Below are 14,232 nucleotides of genomic sequence, written 5' to 3' on the forward strand. Positions count from 1 at the left end.
CCTGAGATCTCTTGATCTGCTGTCCAGTATGATGTCAACTCCAGAAGGAATGTTCTTTGGAGATGGTGGCCTTGATTCCAGCCAGCTCCAGATGGAACCATATGAGTTGGACACCTTGAAAGAAGGGGAAGACCCAGGTAATATGGAGAGGGAGAGGGGAAATATAGGGCAGAGCACAGAAGAGACTGGTCCCACCTATAGGGAAAAGAAAGGGAAAGCAAGAGAACCTGAGGGTGGGGACCAACAGGATAAATTTATAGCTTAGGGAACTAGATTCTAAACCCCTTCAACCTTCCCATCTCCCCAGCTGACCGGATGCATCATTTTTTAACCATCTATAACCTTCAACCCCTGAGGAATCACCCCAGGATTTTCGCCCCTGGAGTCCCGGTTATTGCCCAAGTCATAGGCACTGAAAGATACACCAGTGGATCCAAGGTCAGAGGGCCAAATTCTCATATCCTTGAGTAAAGGGTGGTTATAGATATATATGGATCGGGGAGGGACTCATTCAGAGAACTTAGGAGAACCTGACACCTACTACTTGGAACCCAAAGGTGGGCACGTGCACACTTTACTCTGTCCGAGTATCTCACGGTGATTTCACATGGACAACCAAGAAGAAATTCCGAAATTTCCAGGAGCTTCATCGAGACCTGCTGAAATACAAAGTTTTGATGAGCTTGTTCCCTCTGGCCCGGTGAGAGGAGAATGGGACCATCTTTGGTCTTCTACAAAACTCAGTCCCTTTTTTCCTAATTTTTTCTCTTAGGCGGGGCACGATTCCCTGAAGCCTCACCTCCCCATTCCTTCTCCTCCTTCACCACTATCACCAATACACACATGCATGCATGCACACACACACACCAGGGCCCCTAATTCCATGACAGACTGTCAAGCAGGGTTGGATGCCCAATTTTATGCCTGGCATATTCCAGGCTCTCCATACCATTCTCCTGCCTCAACTACCAAAAAGGGCCACAATACCAAAGTCATAATAGCCATGTGCTGATAACTTTCCTTACCCAGAAATACTTTTCCCGGGGACTCAGTGGTGGGTTGATGTTCTCTCCAACTTCTATCTGATTTACAATCCCTCTTTGCAACCTTCCAACTGCCAGGTTTGCTGTTGCCTATTCCCCTTCCCGAGAAGCTGCTACAATAGCTGAAATCCCCTCTTTGCCCAGAGTAGGATCTGAAGGCTCCTCCAGACACAGGGCCAGCAAACAGGTATAATCTGGATACTTTTCTGGACGGGTAGGATCAGGGACAGGAAGGGGACAGTGAATTTGGCAAAATCTTAATATGAGAATTTCTCTGAACTATATCTTCCTTTCTTTTCTCACTCCAGAAATACCTAGAGAATTATCTCAATCATCTCCTGGCCATTTCATTCTACCGCAACTATCATGCTATGGTGAGACAGTCTTAGAGAAACCTTGATTGTTGAGGGCATTGGAGACTGGAGAGCAGATGCATTGGTCCTTGAGGGTAGTGGGTATTGGGAGGCCAGAAGTTTGAATGCTAAGGGTAATTGAAGTTAGCTATCTTGAATCTGATATTTCTTTCTTCTTTCTCTGTTAGACAGAATTTCTAGAAGTCAGTCCATTCTCCTTCATACCTGACCTTGGCCCTAAAGGATTGTGAGTAACTCTAATATCCCCACAGCCTTCACCATTAACTTTCCATATGACTTGGGGCAAATTACTTCTTTCTGGGGCCTCAACTTCCTTCTATTACAAAATAAGGGGCCTGGACTAAATATCACTAACAATCTTGGTTCTACCTCTCAGCTCCCTTTTCTCTCCTTGTTCTCATTATTTCCTTCCTAAATACTCTCCAACTACTGGTGCCCCTCCTTCTACGTTAGATGACTGGGTCAGTATTGGGAACCCCTGTCTAGGACTACTAAATCTCTGTCACTTTGGTCCCCATAGGGAAGGTATGATTCGAAAGCGCTCAGGGGGGCACCGAGTTCCTGGCTTTACCTGCTGCGGCAGAGACCAAGTCTGTTACCGATGGAGCAAGAGGTGAATTAGAGGGCCAGATGCCTGGATCACTGAGAGAGGGAGGACTAGAGACTGGGACAGATGCTTGGACTGATAAAGGAAAAGGGAGCTAGGGAGCCAGACATCTGTGTAGTACACTTGGAAAAAAAATAGATAATGGTAAAATTGGAGTGAAATGGAGGTGACCAGATTCCTGATCACTAATCACAACTCATTTTATTATCCAGGTGGTTGGTGGTGAAAGACTCCTTCCTTCTATACATGCGCCCAGAGACAGGCTCTATTTCCTTTGTCCAGCTTTTTGACCCTGGATTTGAGGTCCAAGTTGGGAAACAGAACACAGAAACTCGTTATGGGGTCCGAATTGACACTTCTCACAGGTCAGAAGCCAGTACCAACCAGGGCTGAAAAAGGAGAGTGGGAGAGATTGGAAAACATGGTCATATTTCCAGGGAAGTGGGGTGGCTAAAATGAGAAAATGCATAGAGATATTAGGAGGATTCAGCTGAGGGAGGAGTGGGATGGAAATAGGGAAAACCTGATAATCATCCTAGAGAGGAAAATCATGGGGGAGAAAAGGTAAGGGAAAAAAAAAGTTTTACTCCTTTCTCTTTTTTGTCCTTCCCCAATTCTTGCACTGTTATATCAGATCCCCAGTCCAAGACCAGTGGCTACTAGATTAAAAAAAAGTTGAGACTCTTTTTTGAGTCTGGTCCAGAATTGGGGGCAGGGAGTCCATAATATCCTTAACACCATGTTCTGGATGCTATCTTTTATGAATTCTGAGACAGAAAGTAGTGGGAAACATATGAACTTATATTGGATTGCTTGCTGCTCCATAGAGTAGGTGGGGAGAGGAAAGGAGAAAATTTTGGAACTAAAGTTTTTGCAAAGGTGAATGTCAAAAACTCTTTGTATATATTTGGGAAAATAAAAAGCTATTAAGAAAAAATTAATAAATCATAACTCCTTAAAAAAAAAAAGAAAACAGAGGGAAAACACTAGACTGCAATTTAAAAGATCTCAAATTCAGTCCTGTTCCTGGTACTTACTAGAATGACTTGGGTCACTTAATTAATTTATTTGTTGGTTTATTTATTTATTTATTTTTTTGCTGAGGCAATTGGGGTTAAGTGACTTGCTCAGGGTCACATAGTTAGGAAGTGTTACGTCTCTGAGTCCACATTTGAACTCAGGTCCTCCTGACTTCAGGATTGGTGCTCTATCCACTGTGCCATCTAGCTGCTCTGGTCACTTAATTTAGTAAGCAGTCCTTTAAATTTCTCTAAATCTCAACTTTCATAAGGAAGTTGTTTAGTTTTCAGTCATATCTGACCCTTTGTGACTTCTTTTTTCTAAATAAAGATACTGAAGAGGTTTTCTATTTCCTTTCCCAGCTCATTTTACAGATGAGGAAACTGAGGTAAACAGGGGTAAGTGACTTGCACAGGGTCACACATTTAGTAAATGTCTGAAGTCACATTTGAACTCAGGTCTTCCTGACTTTAGGCCTGGTGCTCTATCCATTGTGCCATGTAGCTGCCTGTAATTAGAAGATCTAAGTTCAAAGCCTGACCCTTTAACAGGTAATTTCCCCTCTCTCATCTTCATTTTCATTATCTGTAAAATGAGATTCATTTGTATTATTTGGTCAGAAGATTACAGACCTTGAGGTAAGAGACTTCAGAAGCTATATGGTCCAAGTCCTTCATTTTTACAGCTCTCAGTTCAGGGACATACAAGAACTTGATGTGACAAGATATGATTAACCTTTATCACATTGTTTGCTATCTTGGGGAAAAAAGGAGGGAGAAAAATTTGGAACACAAGATTTTGCAAAGGTAAATGTGAAAAACTGTCTTTGCATGTATTTGGAAAAATAAGATATCATTAGTTAAGTGTACCCCCCCCCCCAAAAAAAAAAAAAAAAGAACTTGAGCAAGGTCATGAAAGTAATGTTAAATGAGAGGCAGGGTTTGAATTCATGTCTCTTCCCTCTAAGGCTGGTGCTTTTACTACTATTAAACACTCTTAAGTTCCCTTGGAACTCTAGTCTAATGACCGGTCTTCCTCACTTGGCTCACATAGGGAAATGTTTTTGAAAGATGCTTGTAAACAATGGGGGATTGGGGTGAGGACCTAAGAAGAACTCTGTTGTCTTGTTTGTCATTAGAGACCAAGGTAATATATCATTGCCTGAAGAGAAGATATTATTTAGGGCTTAGAGTGAGGAGAGCTGGAGCAGAGAAGATGATAAGCAGAGATTGGGAGTGTCAACATTTGAATTCTGTTTTTACTACCATAGGTCCCTGATCCTCAAATGCAGCAGTTATCGGCAGGCTCGGTGGTGGGGTCAGGAAATCACAGAACTAGCTCAAGGTCAGGGGTGTGACTTCTTACAATTGCACAGACATCAGAGCTATGCCCCACTCAGGCCGGGGACCCTGGCCAGATGGTAAGACCTCCTTTTACCCTCTCTAACCCCTTTCTACCCTCTCTAACTTCCCTCGTTCCTTCTTTAATCTCCTTCTACTTCTCTACGGATACATCTGATTCTACATGATTTCTACTCTACAATTCAACCTTCTTTATTTAATATTTTTCCATTACTCTTAAAACAATTTGTTTTTAAAATGTTTGAGTTCCAGATTCTCTCTCATCCCCAAACTCAGTCACCATTAAAAAAAAAAAAGTGAAATTATGCAAAACATTTTCATAAAAATCATGCTGTGAAAGAAAACATAGATCTTTCCACCCTAAAAATAAAAAGAAAAAGGAAAAAACTGTCAAGAAAAATTAAAGTGAAAAAACAGAGAGAGAGAGAGTATGCTTCAGTCTCTATTCAAACAATCAGTTCTTTCTCTGCGTATAAATAGGATTTTTCATCAAAAGTCCTTTAGAGTAGTTGTGGATTGCTGAGAATAGCAAAGTAATTTACAAGCTGATTATCCCAGAACATTGCCATTACCTTATATACAGTACATTTCACTTTGCTTGATTTCATGGTGGACTTTCTGAGAGCATCCTGCTCATCTTTTCCCATAGAACAATATTCCATCATAATCACACACCACAATTTATTCAGCCATTTTCCAACTGATGAGGGATCCCTTCAATTTCCAATCTTTTTGCCATGAGAAGAGAGTTGCTATAAATATTTTCTACTCATCCTTCTTTAGGTTTGTAAATGGGGCAGGTTACTTTGCAGCTGTGGCTGATGCCATCCTTCAGGCCCGGGAGGAGATTTTCATCGCAGATTGGTGGTGAGTAATAATAGTTAAAGGACTTGGAGCACCTGTAGATTCCAAGAGAAGAGTTCATGATGAGAGCTGGTTCAGGGAGCTTTGGGGATAACAAAAATAGGAGAAAATTGATTAGAGAGAACAAAATGTCAGAGAGTAATGGGGGAGATAGTGACTTGTTCTATGTCTACCTATCATCAGGTTGAGTCCTGAAATTTATCTGAAGCGTCCAGCCCATTCTGATGACTGGAGACTGGACATTATGCTCAAGAAGAAGGCAGTAAGTGGGGAGGTAGGGCTGGCACAAAGGAGTAAGACCAGGAAGAAAGGGGACAAGGTCTAAAGGGGGAGAATGCCTAAAGAATAAAGAAGAACACCTGGGACTGTCCAAGTGATCAGACTTCAGACCTGAATGGTATAGGGATCCCCCACAGCAAGGGATTCATCCTTCCTCAGATTTCCTTAGGATACTGTATCTGAATTTCTCCTTTGCCCCATCACATTCTGCCAAATCCAAACATTGGATAGGGAGTCAGAGGACCTAGGTATGAATTCCAAGTCTTCTATTTACTACCTGTGTGATTCTAGACAAATCACTTTTCTTCTCTGGCCCTAGTTTCCTCATCTGTGGCATATGATTAGATCTTTCTGGTATTTACTCCTATTATTCTATATAGTAGCTTCCTACAAGATTATTAAGTCGGTATAGAGAAGAGGAATTGTGTCATTTTTCATCTTTGTAATCTTATCACCTAGAGGTATCTGTGGCATATTGTAGGGACTTAATACACATTTTAAAAATTGAATTGATTGGAGGCAGAGTTTTAGAAACTTTGAAAAAGGAATAATAGAGAGGAAAGCCAAAGATGAGGGCAAAATCAAATAGGGGGTAATTTCCAAGGTATTTTCCATTGACAACTAATTCCCCTTTCTATCCTCACCAGGAGGAGGGTGTGCGGATTTCTGTGCTGCTGTTCAAGGAAGTAGAATTGGCTCTGGGCATCAACAGTGGCTATAGCAAGAAGGCTCTGATGCAATTGCATCCCAACATCAAGGTGATTCCCCTATTTTTTGCCCTTCTTGTCCTCCCTTATTACTTGCTTTCCCCATGTTCACTCCTCCTCTTCTTAACTCCCTAATTTCTATTTTCCATAAATCCTCATGTTGTAATCATAGTTCACATTTTATTTACTTTTTTTTTTTTTGCTGAGGCAGTTGGGGTTAAGTGACTTGCCCAGGGTCACACAGCTAAGAAGTGTTAAGTATCTGAGACCAGATTTGAATTCAGGTCCTCCTGACTTTAGGGCTGGTGCTCTATCCACTGTACCACCTAGCTACCCCTCCTCCCCCCAGTTCACATTTTGATAGTGATTTGAGTTTTACAAAATGCTTTCTTAATAACAGTGCCATCATATACAGGGCATAATTATTATTTTCATTGTCTAAGTAAGAAACAGATTTTCAGATAGGTTAAAGTCACATAGTCTTTTGATTAAAAGAACAGTGCTCTTAGCAATAAACAATATTGCCTTTTTTCCACTTTTCCTCCAAAGCACTCCTTGAGACTTTATTCATTCTCAAATCTTGTTGTCTTTTTCTATACTGTGCAGGTGATGCGTCACCCAGACCATATGACACTGTGGGCTCACCATGAAAAGCTGCTAGTTGTGGACCAAGCAGTGGCCTTCATGGGAGGGCTTGACCTTGCATTTGGCCGATGGGATGATCTGCACTATCGGATTACTGATCTGGAGAGCTATACTGGAACAACTACCCCACAGGTAGTTTCCCTCATACTATAATGTCTCCTTCTCCTCCCAGAGTGCTTCTCACCTTCTTTTTTATCCTTGAGGCCCAACCCCACCTTTTCCTTCCCAACTTCATGTCCTCTGCCTGTACTCTTAGGCTTTTTCTCTTTTCAAGGACAACCCCTATTCTAAACTTTCCTTATTCTCCAAGATTTTTTCTGATGTCATCACATTATGGGGTCCCTCTTTCTGTCCTGCCCCTTTGGGACAGGAAGTAAGGAGTAGGAGGGTGGGATCATCGATATGTCCCTTTTTTCATCTTTTCTTTGACTTTCAATCTGTGTATGTGTCTTTCTCTCAGTGTTCTGTCTCATGTTTCCCCATTTCTGTCTTATTATACCCTTCTCCTGGTTTTGGCTCCCATGACTCTGCCCCTGGGCTGGGTCTTTCATGACCCCCTGGGCTGGGTCTCTCCCCACACAGCTGCCCACCCCAAACTCAAGCCTTCCCGTTGCCCCTGACCTCTCCCACAACCAACTGTTCTGGCTGGGCAAGGATTACAGCAATTTGATCACCAAGGATTGGGTACAACTGGACCGGCCCTTCGAGGGTGAGAAATTTTTTTTTCCACAGCCCCAAGATTGAAACTTGCATCAAGACAGCTTTCTCTGTAGCAAGCATGATCTCCCTGTCACCCTGGCTCTGTGTTTATGTGTATGTCTAGAAGCTGGCTTCAGGACCCCTTTTTTGACTTTTCCCTTTGGGGTCCCCCAGATTTCATTGACAGGGAGATGATGCCCCGAATGCCCTGGAGGGATGTGGGGGTCGTCGTCCATGGTTCAGCAGCACGAGATGTTGCCCGACATTTCATCCAGCGCTGGAATTTTACCAAGGTTTCCTTTCACTTAGGGAAAAGGCTGGTCTGTGGGAGGGAAAGGAGGAAGCTAGTGTTAGTCCCACTGATTCTCTCTTCTAACTCCAAATCTCAGACTATCAAGGCCAAGTACAAGATCCCTCTATTCCCCTATCTGCTGCCCAAGTCACATAGCACAGCCAACCAGTTACCATTCACCCTTCCTGGAGGGCAGTGTGCCACTGTACAGGTAAGACAACCTCTCCCCAAGAGTGTGAGAGCCTTTCCCCATACTCCTAATCCCAAAGGGTGAGGATCTCTTTTTCTTATTTTTTGTTTCCTAGATCCTTAGATCAGTGGACCGATGGTCAGCAGGGACCTCTGAGAGCTCCATCCTCAATGCATACTTACATACTATCCGGGAGAGCTGCCACTTCCTCTACATTGAGGTAGGTGGGGGTAAAATGGGAAATTAGGCTTTTGCTAAAACCAAGAGAGCAGAATTAAAGAGAATTTCATTGTCAGAATGAGGATGAAGAGATTGGGAGCTAGAGAATTAAGGGAGATGGACTGTATTGCTTATTCCTTTCCTCCCTCACTAAACCTTATGTCCTACCAGAATCAATTCTTCATCAGCTGCTCAGATGGACGGACAGTTCTGAACACAGTGGGAGATGCTATTGTGGAGAGGATTCTGAGAGCCCACAAGTAAGACAGAAAAAGAGATACTCTGGATGGGTGTATGTGTATAAAGGAGCAGGATTTGGTCCCCAAATACTAGGAGGTTAGGTGTTCAGCTATGACCCTCTACATTTTCTACAGGCAACAGCAGCGGTTTCGGGTATATGTGCTGCTCCCCCTGCTTCCTGGGTTTGAAGGTGATATCTCCACAGGCGGTGGAAATGCTATCCAGGCAATTCTGCACTTTACCTACAGGTCAGATATAAGACCTTTTTGCCTCTTAATTCTTCCCTTGACTTCTCCCTCTCTTTAGGGGGCTCTCCCCTATTCTATCTCAACTCTTTCTCTCTTCTCTTTATTCTTTTCCTCCTTCTCAGGATCACCTCTTTACCCTGACTTTCCCTGTGACTTCTCCCCCAGGACTCTCTGTCGTGGTGAATATTCAATCCTGCATCGACTCAAAGCTGCCAGTGAGTGATGGTAGTTGGGAAAAATCTTAGATGGAGTAGAAAATATTGAGAGAAGCTGGGGTAGAAGGAGTGAAATATTTCCCATATAACTGTGTATTAATATTGTATCAATCTGGAAACAGTCCTTCTGCTACAGCAACTGAGTTTAATAAAAAAAAATCATAGGGTCATATAGATTTAGAGTTAGAAGAAACCTAAGAAGCTATCTGCTACAATCCTCTTATTTTACAGGTGAGGAAACTGGGACTTAGAGAAGTTAAGTGATTAAGGTTATATGGGTACCACATAACAGAGGCAGAAGATGACCCCAAATCCTCTGATTCCAAAGCTAATGCCTTTTCCATTATACTATGCTGCTCTTCATAAAAACTCTGTTAAGTAGAAAGTACAGATATTATGTTCCCCATTTTATAGATGAGGAAACAGAGAAATTTGGTAAGTAGAAGCAGAATTCAAATTCTACTCTCTGACTTTTAATCTAGTATACCTTCCATTATGATGCTGTGATATATAGGTTAGGAAAAAGGTCCTCCAGGGCAAGGGAAGAAGAGTTGAATCAAGAGGTGAATAAAGTTGTTTGTGGATAAACTAATCTTTGCTCCCTCTCCTTCATGTCTCTTTCCCCTTTCCTGTGCATATACTAGTGGGTACATCGTGGCAAAACTATGTGTCAGTGTGTGGGCTCCGAACCCATGGAGAGCTGAATGGAAAGCTAATGTCTGAGCTCATCTACATCCACAGCAAGTTGCTCATTGCGGATGACAGGACAGTCATCATCGGTCAGAGAGTGGCTAAGGGAGCAAGGGATGAGGCTGAAAATATAGGGAGGAAGATTGAGAGTCAAAATTGGGGAAGGGGATCTCTAGATGGGAAGTAGCAAGAGATTTGGAGGAATTAGTGCAAGTAGTATCCTGGAGGTCTGGAGTAGAGACAGAGAGGAAAGAAAAAAAACAATGATGTGGGGGCTAATGTTTAGGATGGTAAGGATGTGGGTAAGTAAGGGGCAGAAACAGTGGAAGTTGGATAGAAAAACTGGGACTGAAGGAGTTGGACAAATAGAATTGGGAGTGGTAGTAGTAAGGGCAAAGGGTACCTCTTCAAATTTTCCCTTTAATAGATAGGTCTACTCTAGGTTCAGCAAACATCAATGACCGGAGCCTCCTGGGGAAGCGAGACAGTGAAATAGCAATATTGATTGAAGACACTGAAATGGAACCATCACTTATGGATGGAAAAGAATATCAGGCTGGGAGGTTTGCCCTCAGTCTCCGGAAACACTGCTTCAGGTAGGAACTTCAAAGGACCCTATCACCTTGGTGGGGATATGAAGTAAATCTGACACTTCTCCTTTTTTCCTCAGCACCATTCTGGGGTCAGAGTCCCAACCTGAACTGGATCTCCAGGATCCTGTCTGTGACACCTTCTTCCAACTGTGGCAGAAGACAGCTGAGAGAAATGCCAGCATCTATGAGCAGGTTGGGATATCCTGGAAAGGCCTTGAAGGAATGTGTGTTTTGGGAGGCAGAGGGTAGTAGAATAGAGTTTTAGGTAGATGTGGGAAATTTATAGATGGGCTATAAGAAAGGATGGAACCATTTGTTAGTGGAAATTTTTAGATGAGAGAGGATCCCTTGCTGTTGTGAATCTTACAGTGATAAGTCCCAAAAGCAGTAATTATAATAGTCTTCATTTTAAAATAAAGGAATTTGAGAGGTACACAACAAAGTGCAATACAAGAAAGACTTTCACAGAAATCAGCTTTTTTCCAAAGGGAAAAGTAAAAGAGTTTAGGAAAATAATTGGAAGAAATGTTTATTGAGGGGTGAGGGAAAGGGTCCAAGAGATAAGGTGGGAAAACCTCTGATTGGAGGTAGGTTGGGAAAAAAATAGAGAACTGAAAACCCTGGAATTAGAGCAGGAGTAGGGCAGGACATCTGTAGTTATTTAAGGAAAAGGAAGTTATTCAACAACTTCATTTTTATCCCCTAGATTTTTCGTTGCCTGCCATCTAACGCAACTCGATCACTTCGGGTGTTACGGGAATATGGAAGTGTGGAGCCTCTGGCCACTGTTAGCCCTGAGATAGCCAGTTCAGAACTTACTCAGATTCAAGGCTATCTTGTCCACTTTCCTCTCAAATTCCTAGAAGATGAGTCACTGTTGCCTCCACTGGGTAGCAAGGAGGGTGTCATACCCCTCGAAGTATGGACATAGCCCAGAATCCCTTTTATGAGAGGGCTAGTAAGAGAATTATGAGAAACCAAATTCTGTACCTGGCACCTTTCCTTTCTCTCTCTTCATATCCAAATTGAGGACAGATTGTTCATAAATAGGGGGGATGCACAAAAGGGATTCGATTTCCAGAAGAGAAGGGAAGATATGTCTAAGTTGGGAAGGCAGGAGACTTGGATTCTCTGGTTCTAGCTCTGAAATTGACTAGCCATGTGTTCTGGGACAAGAAAATCACTTGCCTTTTCTAGGCCTTAAGTTACTTTCTTCATTTCTCATTGGGATGAAGAGATGAACTCTGACATTCTTGGAACCTTGATTCATCCCAGGAACAATAGAGGAGAGGGTTGTGGGATAGGGTGGAAATGATGCAGAAATGCTGCTCTCCTACCCTAGTGATCTCCTGATTTTCTCAGTCTCCTGAATCAAATTTAAATCCCTGATACTGAGGATAAAGCTACAGTTGATCAGTCCTCTCTTATTCCCCTAGCTCTGATCATTTATTGCCAGGGTTTCAGAATTCTGACCCCCATTAATTCCCTGGTTTATCCCACAACTAGGGCCGCAAAAACTTACCATTGCCTGCTTGCAGACACTGAGCATTTGGATACTTTATGTCAATTGTGTGATTGTATAAATAAAAGTGTTTTTTAGAGTAATTTTTGAAGTTAAAAAAAAAAAAAGAGGGGCGTCTCATTTTGTGGAATCGAGGCAGCAAGAATTGCATTTGTTCTTTCCACCTCTCCTTTACTTCCAACTCCTCTTGCTCCAACTCTGTCCTCTCTATCTTTGTGAATCTATGGCTTCAGGATTCGTCATCCATTTTTTTGGGGAAAAGAAAGCTGATTCAGTGACCTCTAGTGGAAAAGAAAGGGAGGGGCTAGGACAAACTAAATACTTAGAGAACAGAACTTGTAAGTAATGGACAAAACTAGAGCAGGGCAGGAAGAAAATTTCTGGTTTCACTCTTTCTAACACTCTTGCTTCCCCCACACACAGTCAAATCAAATAACTGGGAAAGAGTTTGCAAGAATCAATTGCTTCTAAAAAAAAATAACAATAATAAAAAAGATCTCTGTGACACTGATCCAGAACCTCAGTATATTTGGAGGATCTGGCCACAGTCCTGAACTCTGAAAATAAAATCTAATAAAGGCTGACAAATTCTTAAAAAAAAAAAAATCACTTGCTTCACATACAATTGAGACATTATAGAAGGATGAGACTTATTTCTGTACTGAAAGTTTTCAATGGGAACTTCAATGGCTAGTCGGCCTTATGTTACAATATACCTATCCTCTCCTAATTTTTCCTCCTTTTCTATTGTTAAGATATGATAATTTAGTCCTTTCATCACCTATCATCCTCCTCAGACCACATTCATCAAAAGTCCTGGAGCAAGAGATCTTAGAGTTCGATGAATTAGAACAAGGAGAGTGATAAGTCAGGGAAGGCTTCTTATTCCCATTTAATTAAAAATTAAATGAAGGAGAATATGGGCATCCCAGCTTTTGAAGAACGTCTCTAAGATTTCAAGCTTTACCCTCCTTCTAAGACCCATTACCTCTAGAGCTCTGGGAAAACAGTTTGACCAGAGGGAATCCCATCCACACTCCCCATACCTAGATCCTCTGGTACTAATTGGCAGTTTGTTAATTAGCCTCATTAGCATACTTAAGTGACTCTCCTCTGGGGAGTCATTACCACCTTAACAGTCTGAAGTGGGTCTGGGAGGAAACAGGGCAACCTGTCAGGAGCTGGATTTCTGCCCACCTCTCTCTTATTTTCTCTAGTTTAGTTAAGCAGTAGGAAGTAGAATTTTCCTTTTTCTATTTCCCTTGTCTAAAAGTATAAGCTTTTGGAGTACAGAGTCAAACCCTCAGAAAGCCAGGAAACATGAGTTCTTGTCCCACCTCTGCCAACTGGGCAAGTTACTCACTTTCTGTCCTGTAATGTTAGAAACTCTGTTCTGGCCCTGCATTCTATAATTTAATTTAAATCAGTCCCTTGGATCCTTCTTAGTAGCTACTTTTTAAACTCTTTATTTTAAGGAAAATTCCTTTAAGTGTTACATAAGGTCTTATATTCAACAATCTTCAGTATCTATCTTTACTGTAAGGTAACACAAGTTTATTATTATTTTTTAAAAATAACTTTTTATTGACAGGGTAACACAAGTTTAATGGAAGGCAAAGAAATAAGTGTTTTTAAGTTCCTATACAAGTAGTGTGTGTTGAAAGCAAAAAAAAAATCATCTTATTTGATCCTTAGAATAAACTCTGTAAAATAGATGCTATTTTTACTTCCATTTTACAGTCCAGTAAACTGTAACTGATTTTGTTAATTATTTTTTATTGATTATGTACAAAGATTGCATATTCAGGATCTGTTCCCTATCATGTAGTAAGTATAGAACTACATATAGTATATCATGTAGGGAGGGAGAATAGATATCTCTAGCTTTTACATTCCTTGCCCCCACCCAATCTTTCTTCAAGAGAGACTAATTCCTGCCAGGAGGAAGAACAGAAAGATGGGACAGGAGGTCACTCTGCTCTATTTGTTCTTTAAATATTATTATGTTCATGATCATGTTCAATCTAACTTCTGATCACTGTGTTATTATGTGGGGAAGCAGGACCTCAAGTTCTAGATTCAAGACTTGACTCCTTGCCCACCAAATATTCACATAAGTATTAACAAAAAACCTATTTATTCAAATTGGTAGAAAAAAATCAGAGGTGCATGTCGGAGGATATATAAACAGACAATACAGAGTGAAGGAGTTCTTTCTTTGGGACTGAGATAACACAGTTCAACCAAGATAAAAGGTTCCTCCAAGGGGAAACTCCCAGAAGTCTCTAGTGGAACAATCTGGGAATAGGGACATGACAAGAGACAATTTATAGTTGTCTTGAGATCGGCTTCTTCCCAAGTCTTTTCATTCAGCAGCCTGAAGTTAGGTTGGTCTTTTTTATCTTGAAGCTAGAAGCCGGAAGT

The 14,232-nt window shown here is 41.6% G+C and overlaps 1 protein-coding gene across 1 annotated transcript; it reads left to right on the forward strand.

Annotated features, from left to right (window-relative positions):
* The first annotated feature begins 27 nt into the window (after nucleotides 1-27).
* Nucleotides 28-11,891, forward strand: PLD2 (phospholipase D2). The gene is made up of 24 exons (XM_051995915.1): nucleotides 28-137; nucleotides 308-438; nucleotides 558-700; nucleotides 1,122-1,230; nucleotides 1,352-1,417; nucleotides 1,585-1,643; nucleotides 1,938-2,030; nucleotides 2,237-2,389; nucleotides 4,315-4,464; nucleotides 5,189-5,272; nucleotides 5,453-5,531; nucleotides 6,196-6,306; nucleotides 6,862-7,032; nucleotides 7,483-7,609; nucleotides 7,774-7,892; nucleotides 7,989-8,102; nucleotides 8,197-8,301; nucleotides 8,472-8,560; nucleotides 8,675-8,788; nucleotides 8,954-9,003; nucleotides 9,648-9,782; nucleotides 10,136-10,289; nucleotides 10,364-10,478; nucleotides 10,993-11,891. The coding sequence occupies exons 1-24, from the start codon at nucleotides 29-31 to the stop codon at nucleotides 11,215-11,217; spliced, it is 2,805 nt and encodes a 934-aa protein (XP_051851875.1). The 5' UTR covers nucleotide 28; the 3' UTR covers nucleotides 11,218-11,891.
* Nucleotides 11,892-14,232: the final 2,341 nt, after the last annotated feature.

The sequence above is a fragment of the Antechinus flavipes genome, chromosome 4 (genome assembly GCF_016432865.1).
Source record: "Antechinus flavipes isolate AdamAnt ecotype Samford, QLD, Australia chromosome 4, AdamAnt_v2, whole genome shotgun sequence".
Taxonomy (NCBI): Eukaryota; Metazoa; Chordata; class Mammalia; order Dasyuromorphia; family Dasyuridae; genus Antechinus; species Antechinus flavipes.

What these genes read in the sequence shown, in the direction of transcription:
- PLD2 (XM_051995915.1), top strand. Translation starts at nt 29, where the DNA reads ATGATGTCAACTCCAGAAGGAATGTTCTTTGGAGATGGTGGCCTTGAT. An exon ending in CTGGAACAACTACCCCACAG is followed by an intron (nt 7,033 to 7,482) that starts GTAGTTTCCCTC and finishes CTCCCCACACAG; the next exon opens with CTGCCCACCCCAAACTCAAG. An exon ending in ATTCTGCACTTTACCTACAG is followed by an intron (nt 8,789 to 8,953) that starts GTCAGATATAAG and finishes CTTCTCCCCCAG; the next exon opens with GACTCTCTGTCGTGGTGAAT.